Source organism: Lutzomyia longipalpis, chromosome 2, assembly GCF_024334085.1.
Source record: "Lutzomyia longipalpis isolate SR_M1_2022 chromosome 2, ASM2433408v1".
Lineage (NCBI taxonomy): Eukaryota > Metazoa > Arthropoda > Insecta > Diptera > Psychodidae > Lutzomyia > Lutzomyia longipalpis.
Window position 1 is genome coordinate 24646128 of NC_074708.1, and position 13577 is coordinate 24659704.

Sequence of the window (13577 nt, forward strand, 5' to 3'; positions counted from 1 at the left end):
AACTTCTTCTAATTCGACAGAGCCATCCTTAGCAACAAAAGGAAAATTAAGACTTCAATCACTTTCATTTTTTCACCAATTACAAGTCCTTTTTAATCTCCTTTTTTTTCTACAAACTCCTTTAAAAAAAAACTTGACGTTCTATGCATCCACAAAAGAGGGATTCAAAGGATATGTATGTGTAGGAGAAATACATGACGGGGGCACATCAAAAGGGACTTTTTGAGAATCTGTCGCGAATTAAAATCTCTTTCTAAAATCCACTGTTGGCTTTACACCGTATAAAGTGGCTCAACCTGTCAGGAACACTGGAGGACGCAAAGAATTCCAATTGCGCTATCGTACTTTCCCCTCTGGGGGATATCAAAATGTACAATTCACGTAGTCACAACCCCGTCCATCTCAACCCGCAAAACTTTCATCCCATAGATTTCATAGAGAATATGAGTTGAATTTTGCCAGGTACAACATTTCCCAAATTGCTTGTGAAATTCAATTCTCATGAGATTAATCACTCAGCATTTCAAGCTTTCGGGAAGCAATTTTCGACACAGTGTTTATGAAGTTTGCGTTTGAATCTCAAGTGTATTCACGAAATTAAGCAAATTTACCATTAATTTTGGGACGAAATTATTGTGCTCTGCTTAGAGGATTTTAGTTTAATTTCCAGTGTGTAAGAGATTACATTGAAGAACAGAGTTTGTGTGTACTTTAAGGACGTCTTTGTGGTGTTGAAGTGAAACGTTGAAATTGCTTTTGTTCTGATAAATAAATCACATTTCAAAATTATATTAATTAAACTTGCAATGTTTGAATTTAATTAAAAATAAACTTCAAAAAAATATTTAATAGATTTTATGGATTTTATGCTTATTTAATTTTGCTTACTTAAGTTCTAATCTAAAAAAGCTCACAATGATTAGAAGTTGAAGAAATTCCAAATTCTCAATCTTATTTCATCACGCCTAATTCAAACCAATCTATTTCAGAATCTTCGATCAGAGCCCTGCCATGCCCAAGAAACATCCTGCCGGCAAGCTTCTTAATGTGTAAGCATTAATCCCAGGCTACAAGCAAAACTGATTGCAGCTGATTAGTTAATTTGGTAAGCTCACACCATCTCATTCGCCATCGTATATTGCCCCCCTTGAACACCTCTTCTCATGGTTTTGGTCAATTGGAGTGATTTGTGATGTTCCATATGCTTTGAAATTTGGCATAAAATCATTTGGCAAATTGAGATTCTCTCCCCGATTAGGCTAACTCCAACAGAATCAGGCATAATTCGCAAATGTTCTCCCCCTCAATTTATTGATTAGGTTGTGGTAATGTGCTTATGATCCTTGTGAGATATTGTCATCCTGCCTCTGTCATGTGTGTTTCATACTCTATATAGATAGATGTATATAATAACCCCATATCGCACTTGTGTGTGAAATAAATGGAAATGCCAAAGGGTTTGAGAGAGTGCGGGGGTGTCGGTAGGCGCCTGGTGTGCGCATAGGGGTTTGGAATGTAAAGTGTAATATAAAAGAGTTTTCATGTTCCGCATAGTGTGTTGAATGTCGCAGTATTAAATGCATTACGCAACTCGGTGAGTTTATCATTTCACCAACACATGGAGTATTTAAGTTAATAGCATTTGATATACTGGAAAAGAGATTTTTTTTCCCTCCCCCGCATCTCTCATCATTTTCTATTGGGGACATTGCGTCCGTATAGAAAGCAACTAAAACATATGATACCATAAAGGGCGTGGGTGGACCTCATTCCATCGCATGTGGGTTCTCCCATACTTTTTTTTACTTCTTCTTCTTCCTCCCTTCCGCCTCCCACCCCCTCACGGTTCCATTGAAGAAGTATAGAGAGCGAAATATGAGAGGAATCTTTTGAGAGGAAAATTTCCTTATGCCAATCTCGATATTGAATCGAAGTGGAGAGATTGGCGAAGAAAGCAATTTCCCAACACTATAAATTTCATTTTTCATTTCACACACACACCACCCCTCATACCTCACATACACACGCCTGTCCCCAAATTATTTTTCCTTAACTTTGACTGGGGCGCAGGAAGAAGAAAAAAAATCAAGCAGTGGCAAAAAGAGATCGATATTAGCAATATTTCCATTTGAATGGCATACACACATTTTTTTTTTTGCTTTTGCCCACGACACTTCTCAAGTTTTCTTCCTCACCAGGATGCGTTGCAAAACCGCACGAAGGTCCTTTTGCTTGGCATTTTCGTGTGGAAATGGTGGGGTGCAAAAGGAGACGCTCCACGTCGCCAAAGAGGGATGAGAGTGTCGACCAAATACATTTAAATTCAGCATCCGATAAGTGCTTTCTCATTGTGCCAAGTGAACCAACCCCATTTGCCACTTATGTATACCATGGTTTTGCACATATAAAAAGCATTTTGACTCAAGGGGCGGCTGGGGGGTGGATAATATGTGTGTGTGGATGAGGGTGGGAATGAATATGGTGTTTCTTTTATAAGTTGTGCTGCTCAGTGTGTTCGAGGGGGTGTGGAGAAATGGAAAATTACATAATATGAAAATGGAAAATTACCCCCAACTGCCATCATTGCTTTCGATTCCACCCCCATTGATCCTCTTTCCCGCACATCCCCCAGCTCCCATACACCGCACAGAGTTGATGGCACTACGGTTTTCCAAATCGATGGAAATGAAATCGAGATACAAGAGACACACTGTAATGCGTTTCAGGAAATTCATTTTAAAAAATGCATCCTCTCCGATGCTATCTCGTTGAAAGAGATTTTTTTATCCTTTTTTGAATCCTTCCTCTATCATTTGAAGTTTGGGGAAGATAGAGAAATTAGAAAAAAAATTGTTTAAAGAGAAAAAAAAGAATTAATTAAAACAGAAAATATTGCAAATTGTTAGTTATTTGCCCCTTAAATCCCTGTGGATTTACGATAAGCTTAAATTGAAATGGAAAAGCAGAAAGTGTGGTAGTTTAAGCAGTAAAGAAGCTGTGATTATATCCAGTAAAGGTTCCATTTTATTGTTCTTTTTGGTTCTTTTAAATAAATCGAAAATATTCCGAAATTCGTATTTAGAAGTAAAATCTTGAATATTCCGTAAAGCTCACTTGTATTCGGAATATTAGGGAAAACTCCTTAGTATTCGAAATCTTAAATTTTTTTGAAAAATGCTGGAAAAGCCAATGAAGAAGATTTAAAATAAGTGATTTTAAATGCAATTCGACTCACGATAAAAGCTTGCAAGAGTTAGCAATATTTGGAAATTTTCGTATTATTCTTTTTATAAAAAAAAAATCATAAATTCCGAATATTTATTAGGAAATTTTAACCTTCTTTTAAAGCTTTTACAAAGCTCCAGGTAAAAAAAATCGTTTCCACATATTTAACCCTTAAAAACATTTTTTTAATTAAAAAAAAGAAAATTTAATAATTTTTTTAAAAGAAAATGAAAAATCAATTTTCTCATAATTTGTGCAATTTCATCTATATAATTTGATAACTCTGGTGCTCCCTCTCATCATGTTGGTGGATATGGTTTTTGTGTCAAGTGGGCAACACAAAGGAAGAAAATGTGTTATGTTGGGGCGAGGTGGTATGGGGTGGATGAGTAAATGTGCACAAGAAAATGAGTGAGGAGAATTTAAAATGGGGTGAAATGGATAAAAAGTGACTTACCAACAACCTCCAGATCACTGGATATGAATCCTGTCATGAAGGATGGTGCATCCAAGGTGACTTCGCAACTGTATCTGCCAGAACTTGAGAGTTCCACCGAGCTGAGAGTTATGTGACTTGCATTTGACTTGCTTATCTGCAATGGGGTGGAAAAGAAAGAGGGTCCAAAAGTAGCTTCAAACACTTTGTTAATTGCTGTAATTAAAAAGGGATGAACGGGTACGGAAAGACAATGTTTTGTCTCGCGCACACAGGTAAGAAAGACGATGGAGGTGAAATAAGAAACAAACTCCCACGGGGGGTCTCTGTGGCGTGAGTGGCGCAGCTCCGGGGTGAGGGGGTGTTTTGTACAATGGCTATGGGACACGCGCGCGAGGCAGAAGTGTTGGAATCCTCCTTTTTGCCAATGAGACAAAAAGGGGACACACTTGAGCTTCGGACACGGGGAATAATATAAAAGCTTCGAGAGTGAGAAAAAAAGTGTCTGGTGAATCTTTTTAATTATTGAGGCGCGCGCAAAAGTGGAACGAGTTTGGAAGAGGAAATGGAGTTAAGGATAAAAGGACCTTAATTGAAATTTATATCTGCATGCTTTTTTTTTCTTCACGAAAAAATATACATACCATACATAATACAAATATATACAAAACTATTTTATAGTGAGAAGAGATGGTGGAGATGGGGAGGAAAAAAGAGTGCTACATGGATGAAGTGGAGCTTGCCAACAACATTTAATGCGGCATTTTAGCTGGTGAATGTTTATCCCCCGGAGCGCCTCCGAGAGGGCGGCTGGAGTGGGATGAAAAGAGGCAATTTCCCCGTCCACAGACACTTCGCGGCCATCAAACACATTTGTATAACTGCAATGCTCGCAGTTTAATGCACAATAACTATATATTCTCTCAACCCCCTCACTTCGCCCCATATCCTCGGCATCCTCTCACGCTCCCATGGCTAACATGGTACGAGCAAGACTAGTGCCGTGCATTTTGGGGTGTGGCGCATAATGCAATAATAATACATCTTGTTAAGCTCTTGCTCTGGGCGCTAACACGACACTGCGCCACGTCAATATGGGGCCGTAATGCCCTGAGAGAAACTCTCGCATATAATATAGAGGGTAGGTAGGTTGTAGAAAGAGGAGATGCTCCGCACAAGGGATTTTCCCTTGCAAAATACATTGGCGAAGAAGTATCAGTTGGGATCACACTAATCAAATTATCACGTAGGTTTAAGCAACTGATTAATCTTATGTGTATACACCAAAAGGGGCCAAATTGGTTAAAGATCAACCACCAGGGGTTGGTAGTTATTATATCATGTATTTTATGGTTGTATTCCTACATAGAAATATTTTATTTTCTGCTTGACTTCATACAAAAGGGAGGAATTGCTGAATTCTTTGCAAAAATGAAAGAACTTTTATACAGATAACCGATTTAGCTTTCCAAAGTCTTAAGAATTATTTATTCACCTAAAAGTTTAGATAAAATATCGTTAAAGCAAAATCGTGTAGTGAGCTTTCTAAAAAGCTTTTTCTTTAGTTTCTTGACCTTTCTTCTACATAGTTCCTCCGTAAAACCTTTAAAACCATTAACTCTTGAAGCTCTAAGACTTGATGGTATCTCCTTGCATGCTAAAATGTTTTGACTTTCCGCCTGGATAATTGCTCGGATTTCCATAAATGCTCGTTATTTTGAAGCTTAAACGCCACGATAGAACCCAAAGAAGTTCCGTCCAGATTAATAAAACATTGCTCGTGTACAAGAACATAGACTGATTACTTCTTTCCTTCTTGGCTCCTTTAAGTTTCACTGTACAACAAAAAATGAAATGCAAGAGAAAGTTCAACAGCACGTTGCCATGAAGGTGAAACAGTTTTAGAAGCGGTAAGTAGGTGTGTCACCACCGAAAAAGCGCTCGTTTTACTGATCCTCATATCATAAATGAGGAAATAATGAGACTTTCAACCCACCACCGCCGCCGTGAGAAGCTGCACGAACATGCGGCAATTGCACCTTCTGTGCAGCGATAATTTCACACATTCATGGCGTCTCATGTGCTCTTTTTTTTCTAATCGGGACATCAGCAAGGATATGAAGCGTGAAACAATGGCACTATCGCCACTCTGTGTTGCCACAAGTGGAGACTGAGAGAGCTTTAAGCTTGTATATAGAAAAAAAAGCTCTGTAATCCGTAGGTATTTTCTGACTGATTACTTTGGAGCTGCTGCTCGACTGCTCGATTGAAATCTCACTGTGGACGTGGAAAATCACGGCAGGAACTGAATTATAGGGCGCACTAGAGAAGAGCAAAAGCTATTAAATACCTACAGATACGATACGTACGTATCGCAAATTCCCTCTTCATATATTTTTTTTCTTCTAAATTTTATTTCCTCTTCAGCAACATATTTTGCATCTTATATAGCGTTCCACCATCCCCAATGGCGCGAAAGGCAAATACGTTGTTACCAAAGGGATCTCGTAGCGCGCCAGACTAGAGCACTTGAGATATGCATTTTGGTGGAAGGAAAGAAGCTGTGTAATTTTTTTTTCGTTGTTGGCATTTCCCCCCACTCGTGGATGGTACATAGTACCTTCCACATAATAAACAACCTTTCATATTTTCTCATTCAAAAGTGATGAAGAATTAATATAATTTTACAGCTTTCCAGTGTCTTCAGGTTTTATATGTTATTATTTGAACTGAAGGGCGTGGAAGAATTTTCCCATGGCAAATCTCTCTATTGCATGAAGCACAGGGGTGCGCTGTATGCATCTTTTGAAAGACGAAGCCCCCGAGGGAGGGGACTTTATAAAATTTAGGATAGCAATTTTGCCCCATAAACGAGAAAATCACAGTAGTTTCGCATTTGCACATTAGCAAAATGAGATTGCGAGCAGGAAAGCATCCCCAGCGAGCACGGGGAAAAAAAAGTAAACACGGAAGACGCTCTGGGTGGAAAAGATAAAAGACCAAAGAAGGGAAATCCAATAGTGGGAGTTTTTCAGGATAATTCCATCTCACAGAGGTATGAGGCGGGATGGGGGCGAGGAGGTTGGAGGACAACTTCACAGGAGAGCAAAAAGATACTCAATACGGGAGCAATGGGGGAGAGAGATCAAATAATGCTCAATCACGGGAAAAATGTCTGGAAAATCATTTGTGTGAAAATGGGATTCAATATTCTCCTTCGAACAAGAAAGTCCGTGATCGATTTGTGTCAGCGTCATCAATTGTAACAGACGTTGGTTTATGGGATTTTCTCGCTTGCATCCCCTTGGCACATACACACACACAGCACAGAGTCAATTCTTTGCCATACACACACCCGCCCAAACCCGGATGCCGTGGAACGTGGAAGCCCTGTGGGCAGGAATTCAATGGGAATGATGGGTGATTGCGGAGACATCAAGGATGTCATCGAGCATGATGAGTTTCGCACGTGTGGTGCTTAAATTTAGGTGATCAGGAGCGACGCGCTTAATGGTTATGACCGCACATTTATTCCCAAAAGTCCATGCCTATCAATTTGAAAGATGCAAGAAATATTCTGCAAATATGTCACCGGCAGCAAGTCCAAATTGCCACGCAATTTAGTATCAAGCGCCGGTCATTCTTTTATATGAAGAAATTAGATTTTTTGCGATTTTCTCGCTTCTTTGAAATAAATTCTTTTTCAGCAATATCGCAAAAAGGAGTTTATTCGTTATTGCAATGGGTTAAACCTTTATTCGTGAATACTACTTTAGAAAATCGTAAAAGATTCAGAAATCGTTAGATTTTCAATTTTCTACCAGCTTCAGCTAAGAAGATTCGGCAAAGATTTTTCTTAAAAATACAATTAATGACGTCACTGGTGAAACATTCGCGCTGATGTTTCATCAATGAATTTAAATAGAGTTTGAAACCTTAAACTAATCAATTTTACTCTCAAAGTTCTTCTATAAAATATTTAATTCTGGTGAATAGTAAACTTTCAATTTTTATTTAGCAAAAATTTCCCAAAAGAGTTGTAATCCACTAAAAATTAGAGACAAAGTGTGAATGGAATTTAATGTTGGTTTCGGAAATATTTGGCACATATAGTGGGGGACTTAATGGCATCACTGTGTATGTATGGCCCAAAGTATGGTTAAAAGTTGAGAGCCTGCCACAGAGATCGGTCAGCTGGAAGCTATCGTTCACGCTGAAATTGGAGCGGTGGTGGGTGGATTTCATGGTGACCCCTATCTCCTACCATAGGTACCTATATGTAGCTCTATGTGTGGAAAGTACTTTCCGAGTGACCTCATCGCGCACAATGCACCTGGAAAGCCTTTGGGGGATTAGTGGCGGCAATAAGTCCATTCAATTTCACAGTAATTTGAGACAATTTGGTCAGAGAGGGGTGATCAGTGGTGTGGAAACTATTGAAGATTGGACTTCTGGCCAATTTGGTAATCATTGTGGTAATTTTACGAAATTGGGGATTGCTGATAGTGTGTTAGGCATGCAACGGGGAAAAATCAATTCTTTTTTTCTTCCTCATGGAAAATTCTCTACTTTTCATGGAAACTTTTTACGAATTTATCTCATTTTTTTAATGGTAGTTTAATAGGGGAAAATGGGACAAATTCTAAGGAAAATTTGTAGGGAAAAACGACTCTAATACAAATGTTGGAGATGCCACAGGTTTGAATTTCAATTTTGAAGGATTTCCCTCTTGGTTTCTCTCCCACATACTATATGCAAGTTCAATTTGATGGAATTCACGTGCATTTCAGAGTAAGACAGGTGGAATAATCTGGGTGATTTCCATATGTTCAGTTTACAATCATCACACCCTCCTCCATACCCTCCTCCACACACAAACACATAGTGGAGCGATTAGGGGGTGGTATGGTGGTGGGGGGAAAGAGGAGAGATGTTGTTAGCGTCATTCCACCGCCAATGGACCCACTTTTGGCACGGCAATCACACAATCCATCCACCTCAGTGGCATCAATTTCACTGTGGATCTGTGTTCTCCCGGTAAGTGGTGCAATTTTCCGTGTTCCCTACTTCAGAAATCAAGAGACGTATGCTGCTGATGGATCCCGGGAGGCAGCAGTAGCAACAACACACAAGAAAAAAAACACGACGACAAAGTAGAGAAAGACGATGGAGACAGTTTTGGAGAAAATGGGGACAAATTGCAATATATTCCCAAGTAGCATTCATACCCATAAGCAGAGAAATCTCCCAATGTATCGTCTCCCATATTGTGTTGAAGAGCGAGATGAACGGGCGTGTAATTGGAAAAATTTTCTTCTTCTATGTGGACATTTCTGTGGCTGTGGCGACACGACTGTAGTGGGGCAAAAATGTGGCAAATTGCAGGAATTTCCCACGACTTGTGGGCCCCCCTTAATGTGACCATGGCAAAAACTATCACTTTTCCCCACAAATCCGCCCACATTGACACGGCTGTGTGGTGACGACACTGCGCTCAAATTACTGCGGCCACAGGAGAGTGCTCGCAGTGTGTCCCATGGATATGTTGGAGAATGTGGTATCGTCCATTTGGCCCCAAGTAACTTCTTATTTGTCTGCTTCAAAATGAGAGTGGCAAAACTTTTATGTGCTGCCACGTAACAAATGTTCACATCTTTTATACTATTATCATTTTCCTTCTACTTCCTCCCTGTATGCGGTTAAAAAAAGCTCGTTTATATATAGTGCGAAAGCACTGCTTTTGTAATTCATAGGAAAATTATTTCTCAGAGTTTTCAATTTAGCTGTTTCTTTGGGATAATTTTTTGACGCATTTTTAACATTTTAAATCAGTTATTGTTTTAATAGAAAATTAGAAAATGGAGAAAACTTTTGAAGAAAAAAGAGCTTTCAAAGATACTAAACTGTCCCATAAAAGAAGCTTTTAAAAAGCTTATCTAACATGGATGCATTTTGTTGAAAGAAAATCAATCGATCCTTAATCAGTTTTCTAAAATCCTTTCACCGGAAAATAACGTTTTTGTTTAACGGAAATTTTTAAACGACCCAATTCCTTAAAATTCTCAAAGAAAATACTTTAAATATGTATCCCAGAAGCTTAAAGAACTCTATAAAAACCACCTTCAAAAAACCATCAATGTCCCTAAAGAAGAAAAGGCTAATTTATAAATCACAACTGTGGTAAAGTCTCAAAGCTCTATCCAACACCTACTTCTTGCTCGTCTTTTGCCTTCTAACTTGTGCACTTCTATTCTTCAGCAGTGACTGCTCTCTTTTTCCCTTAGTCTTCTTTTTCATTCCTTTTCGGTTAGATTGGGAACCCGAAGAAGTTTCTTCCCATCCGCAAGGAACTTTAAGTACCGCAGATGAAATTGGAAACGTTAGAAATGCGAAAAGCTCCACAAGTTGGGGGATTCCTCTACAAATTTCACCAATTTAACTGCAGAAACGTCTCCGAGTGCAGCTATTGATTGGGAAGGACTCCGCCTTTTTGGGTGGAAAGGATTGTTGGCGGCATTATTGAGGGGCCATGGAGGATGGTTTTGTGCGAACACGAGCGCTGCGACATTGGAGATTGTGTCCGCATTGGCAACAATAACTCAAAAGGCCGAAAGGGAATGAAATGGGGCGGATTTCACAGGGAGTTTTGGGGTGTACAAATGCGGAAGCATCCACTAGTTTTCTCATGAAATTGGTTGGGCCCACCGCAAAATTTGTCCTGACCCGAGCAATTTTCTTCCTTCAATTCCTCTCCGTCGTATGAAAGGTCAGTTGATTCCTTTTGAGCCCTGGGTACATTGGAGCACCCCCTTTTGTGTTCTCATATGGGTGCAAATGGTGAAAAGTCTTGGTGATAATTTAATTTCCTCCTCCTTGTCCATGCCTTCCATTTCTCATCTCATTTTCCCCATAACTATGTACGTACATAGCACATTCTCATGGTGGTAACCACCCTTGTTCTTTGCCCAAATACTGTTAGCCAAAACTTTCCCAAGGAATTTCTTGAAACGTGCACTTGAGGAATTCTGAATGACTGCCGGAAATTTGTACTTAAATGATAAATCAACTGGATCCGTTGTGGGGTCAGCTCACAGCCTCCAACCCTATCCTGGAGGCGGTATATATAGGAGAGGATGTCTGGTACTAATGACAAAAGCGGGCGGGCCTCATTATATCCTCAAATGGACCACACCGCAAGTCATTAAGGAGACATTTACACCACAACCTCCGATGTTTTCTGTTCCACAAAACACCCCCTACCGTATAGAAGTATGAGAAGGAGCGAGCAAATGAATGGTGAAATCTCAACTCGTGCCACCCCCACACAAGTCGCTCGTTCTCTTAAGTTCTTCCTCGTATTGCCCCCCCCCCCCATCAAGAACTTCCACCGCATCACGGATCTAACCCCCGTGACTTTGGCAGCACTCTCGAGAGAAGCGCAAAAATTCCATCCAAGTCCTCCCCGAAACTCTCGATTTACCACATTACAAAAAGAATGCCAAGAGTTGTTCTATGTATGGTTATGAGGTTGGTTTCCGAGGGAATTCTCATTTGTGAATGCCATGGGGAATAATTTAGTGAAATTCCAATATAAACCGTGCAAGAATGTTTGCGAATCTTCAAGAATCTTCCTTCACAGATTTTTAGTTGATTGTGAGACAAGAACTTTACTTGAATTCCAACATAAATTGATAATACTTTCAGCAAATACACAAGAATACTGTGTTAGGGACTTTATTGTGCTTCGTGTGTTACTTTTTTTTCTTGCTCTACATTCTGCGAAAGAATGAACATTCTTTTTGGGTAAATAGAAAATTGAAATTGGCAATGTTTGCAACAAAAGTTTTTTTTTATTCCTTTAAGATTGTTATCTTTGAGAAAAAGTTAAAGGGATGTATTGAAAGAAAAAAAAACGGACGAATCAGAAAAATATTTCTGGATCTTTGCCCTGACTGACAACATTCACTAACATGGTGCAACAGAACTATAATCATTGAAGTTTATTATAAGAGACTTTTACACAGCAATTCGAAGAAATAAAAACAGACAGAGAGATGATGGAGAAGATGTAGGCGCCTGGTCTTCACCCGGCGTCTCCACTGCAACAATCAAAAGCTTTCTCTTTGAGAAGTTTTATTGAGAAAATGTGAAAGAATCTAAACGAAAAATTATGCTATGAAAATACAATTATGTTGCAATGTGAAAATTCTCTTATCTCCTAATGTATAATTTATAGTATGCATATTAAAATATAACTTTGGTTCAATAAAGTCAAAAAACTTGATAAAATTTTCGATAATCCACCCCGACAGGTTACTCTTCGTACCTCACCAAGGACCTATAAAAAATTCCAATGTTGTGATCCTTTCACGCGCGAAAAAAATGTGCTTGAAAATGACTTTAGAAATCTGTTTCGAGAGATTATTCATGAGAAATTGATAGACACGTCGTAAATATTTTATTTCGTTGTGTCCATTTTCTCACACAGCTCAATTTTTGGTGTGAAAATTTATAACCTCTGACGTGAAGAAATTTTTACGAACGTCTTGCTATCTTCATCAATGATATAAAATGTAACTTCCTATACACGAAAAATTCACTGGATAATTCAGTCAAAAGTCCATACTTCTACATCATTCAATTACGCTGGTGAATCGGTCGGAAAGATTCCTCCTTTATGGGGTGGAGTTGTAATAAATTTAGCATTGTGAGAGAGCTTTCCAATCTTCCCAGGGAAAATTCCTCCGCCCACCCCCAACGGGGAGAGAGAATGGGGGGAAATATCGTGAGGGAAGGGTTTCTTTTGTATGCGAAAAGCGCAATGGTGGAAATCAAAGAGTTGTGAAACATTACCTCAACATTAATTCCTGGCACTGGAAAAGTCTTCTTTGCTGGATTCTCCTTTGGTGTGTATCTGTAGAATTCGCGCCGCCCTTTGTACCACCGAGTGGAGTAGAGGTGCTCCTGTTCCAGGTCATACAGACACATGAGATTCCCGTCGTCACCACTCCTGATCACAGGCGGGACGCTCATTTGGATTATTCGCAAGGATAATGCTGTACCTGCAAAAATTCACCAAATATCTCTCAATTTTCTCTCTGCCCTCAACTATACTATATCGCATTCATTCTCATTATGCAATGTTACATTGAGTGTGGGGAGGAAAGTGCCACGAACCAGTGATTATAGTTTCTAGGGCTCACAGTGTGTGGGATTTTTACGTTAACCATTGCTTTTAATAAGAAAGATAAAGAGGAAATACGGCCTTAAAGTGTTTTTTTACGATAAAATAAATCTCTTTTTATCGTTTTCTTTAGAAACATATTTTAGCGCAAATTAAAAGAGACCAAAAAACATAATTCTGGCGTCATTTTTTACATTTTCCCATTTTTCAGAATTTATTTTCTTAATAACCATAGTAGACAATTTCTGTCGATTTCTTATTTTTGTTAGATTCTCTACAAACTTACAAGTGTCTTAATTGCTTCATACGAGGAGCTTCTCTTCTGGCTTTTCCAATAGGAAGCGAATAAACTCCTTTTCTTTGCTATGAAATCTTTAACTTCCATGAAGAAAAATTTAAACAAAATCATTTCTATAAAAAGAAACTTTATCATAAACTATCCGTTCAACTCGGAAGGATATTTTAGCTGTGATTCTTTCGAAGAAAAGAATAGCACAGCTTCTGTGTACCACCTAAAATGCAATGTTGTCCGATCGGGCTCAAACTTGGTATGAGCACGAATTAGGGTCCCCACATTCCAAAAAACGTATGTCAAAAAAAATTTTCCGGCCGTCCGTCCGGCCGGCCGGCCGTAGTTTGATGCTAAATTGCAAGAGAACGGTAATAGATAGAGACTTGCGGTCAACGGCAAAGTTAGTATATCGACCTGATGTCGTCTGATGGTGAAGTCGA

General features: G+C 39.1%; 1 protein-coding gene across 1 annotated transcript in view; it reads right to left on the bottom strand.

Annotated features, from left to right (window-relative positions):
- Positions 1–13577, bottom strand: part of LOC129789722 (uncharacterized) — a 55918-nt gene that overhangs the window by 9318 nt on the left and 33023 nt on the right. Inside the window, exons 2-3 of the mRNA XM_055826738.1 lie at positions 12515–12723; positions 3683–3818 (exon numbers count right to left, since the gene is read on the bottom strand). Coding sequence (XP_055682713.1) covers positions 3683–3818; positions 12515–12723 — 345 coding nt within the window. The remainder of the gene's footprint in view (positions 1–3682; positions 3819–12514; positions 12724–13577) is intronic.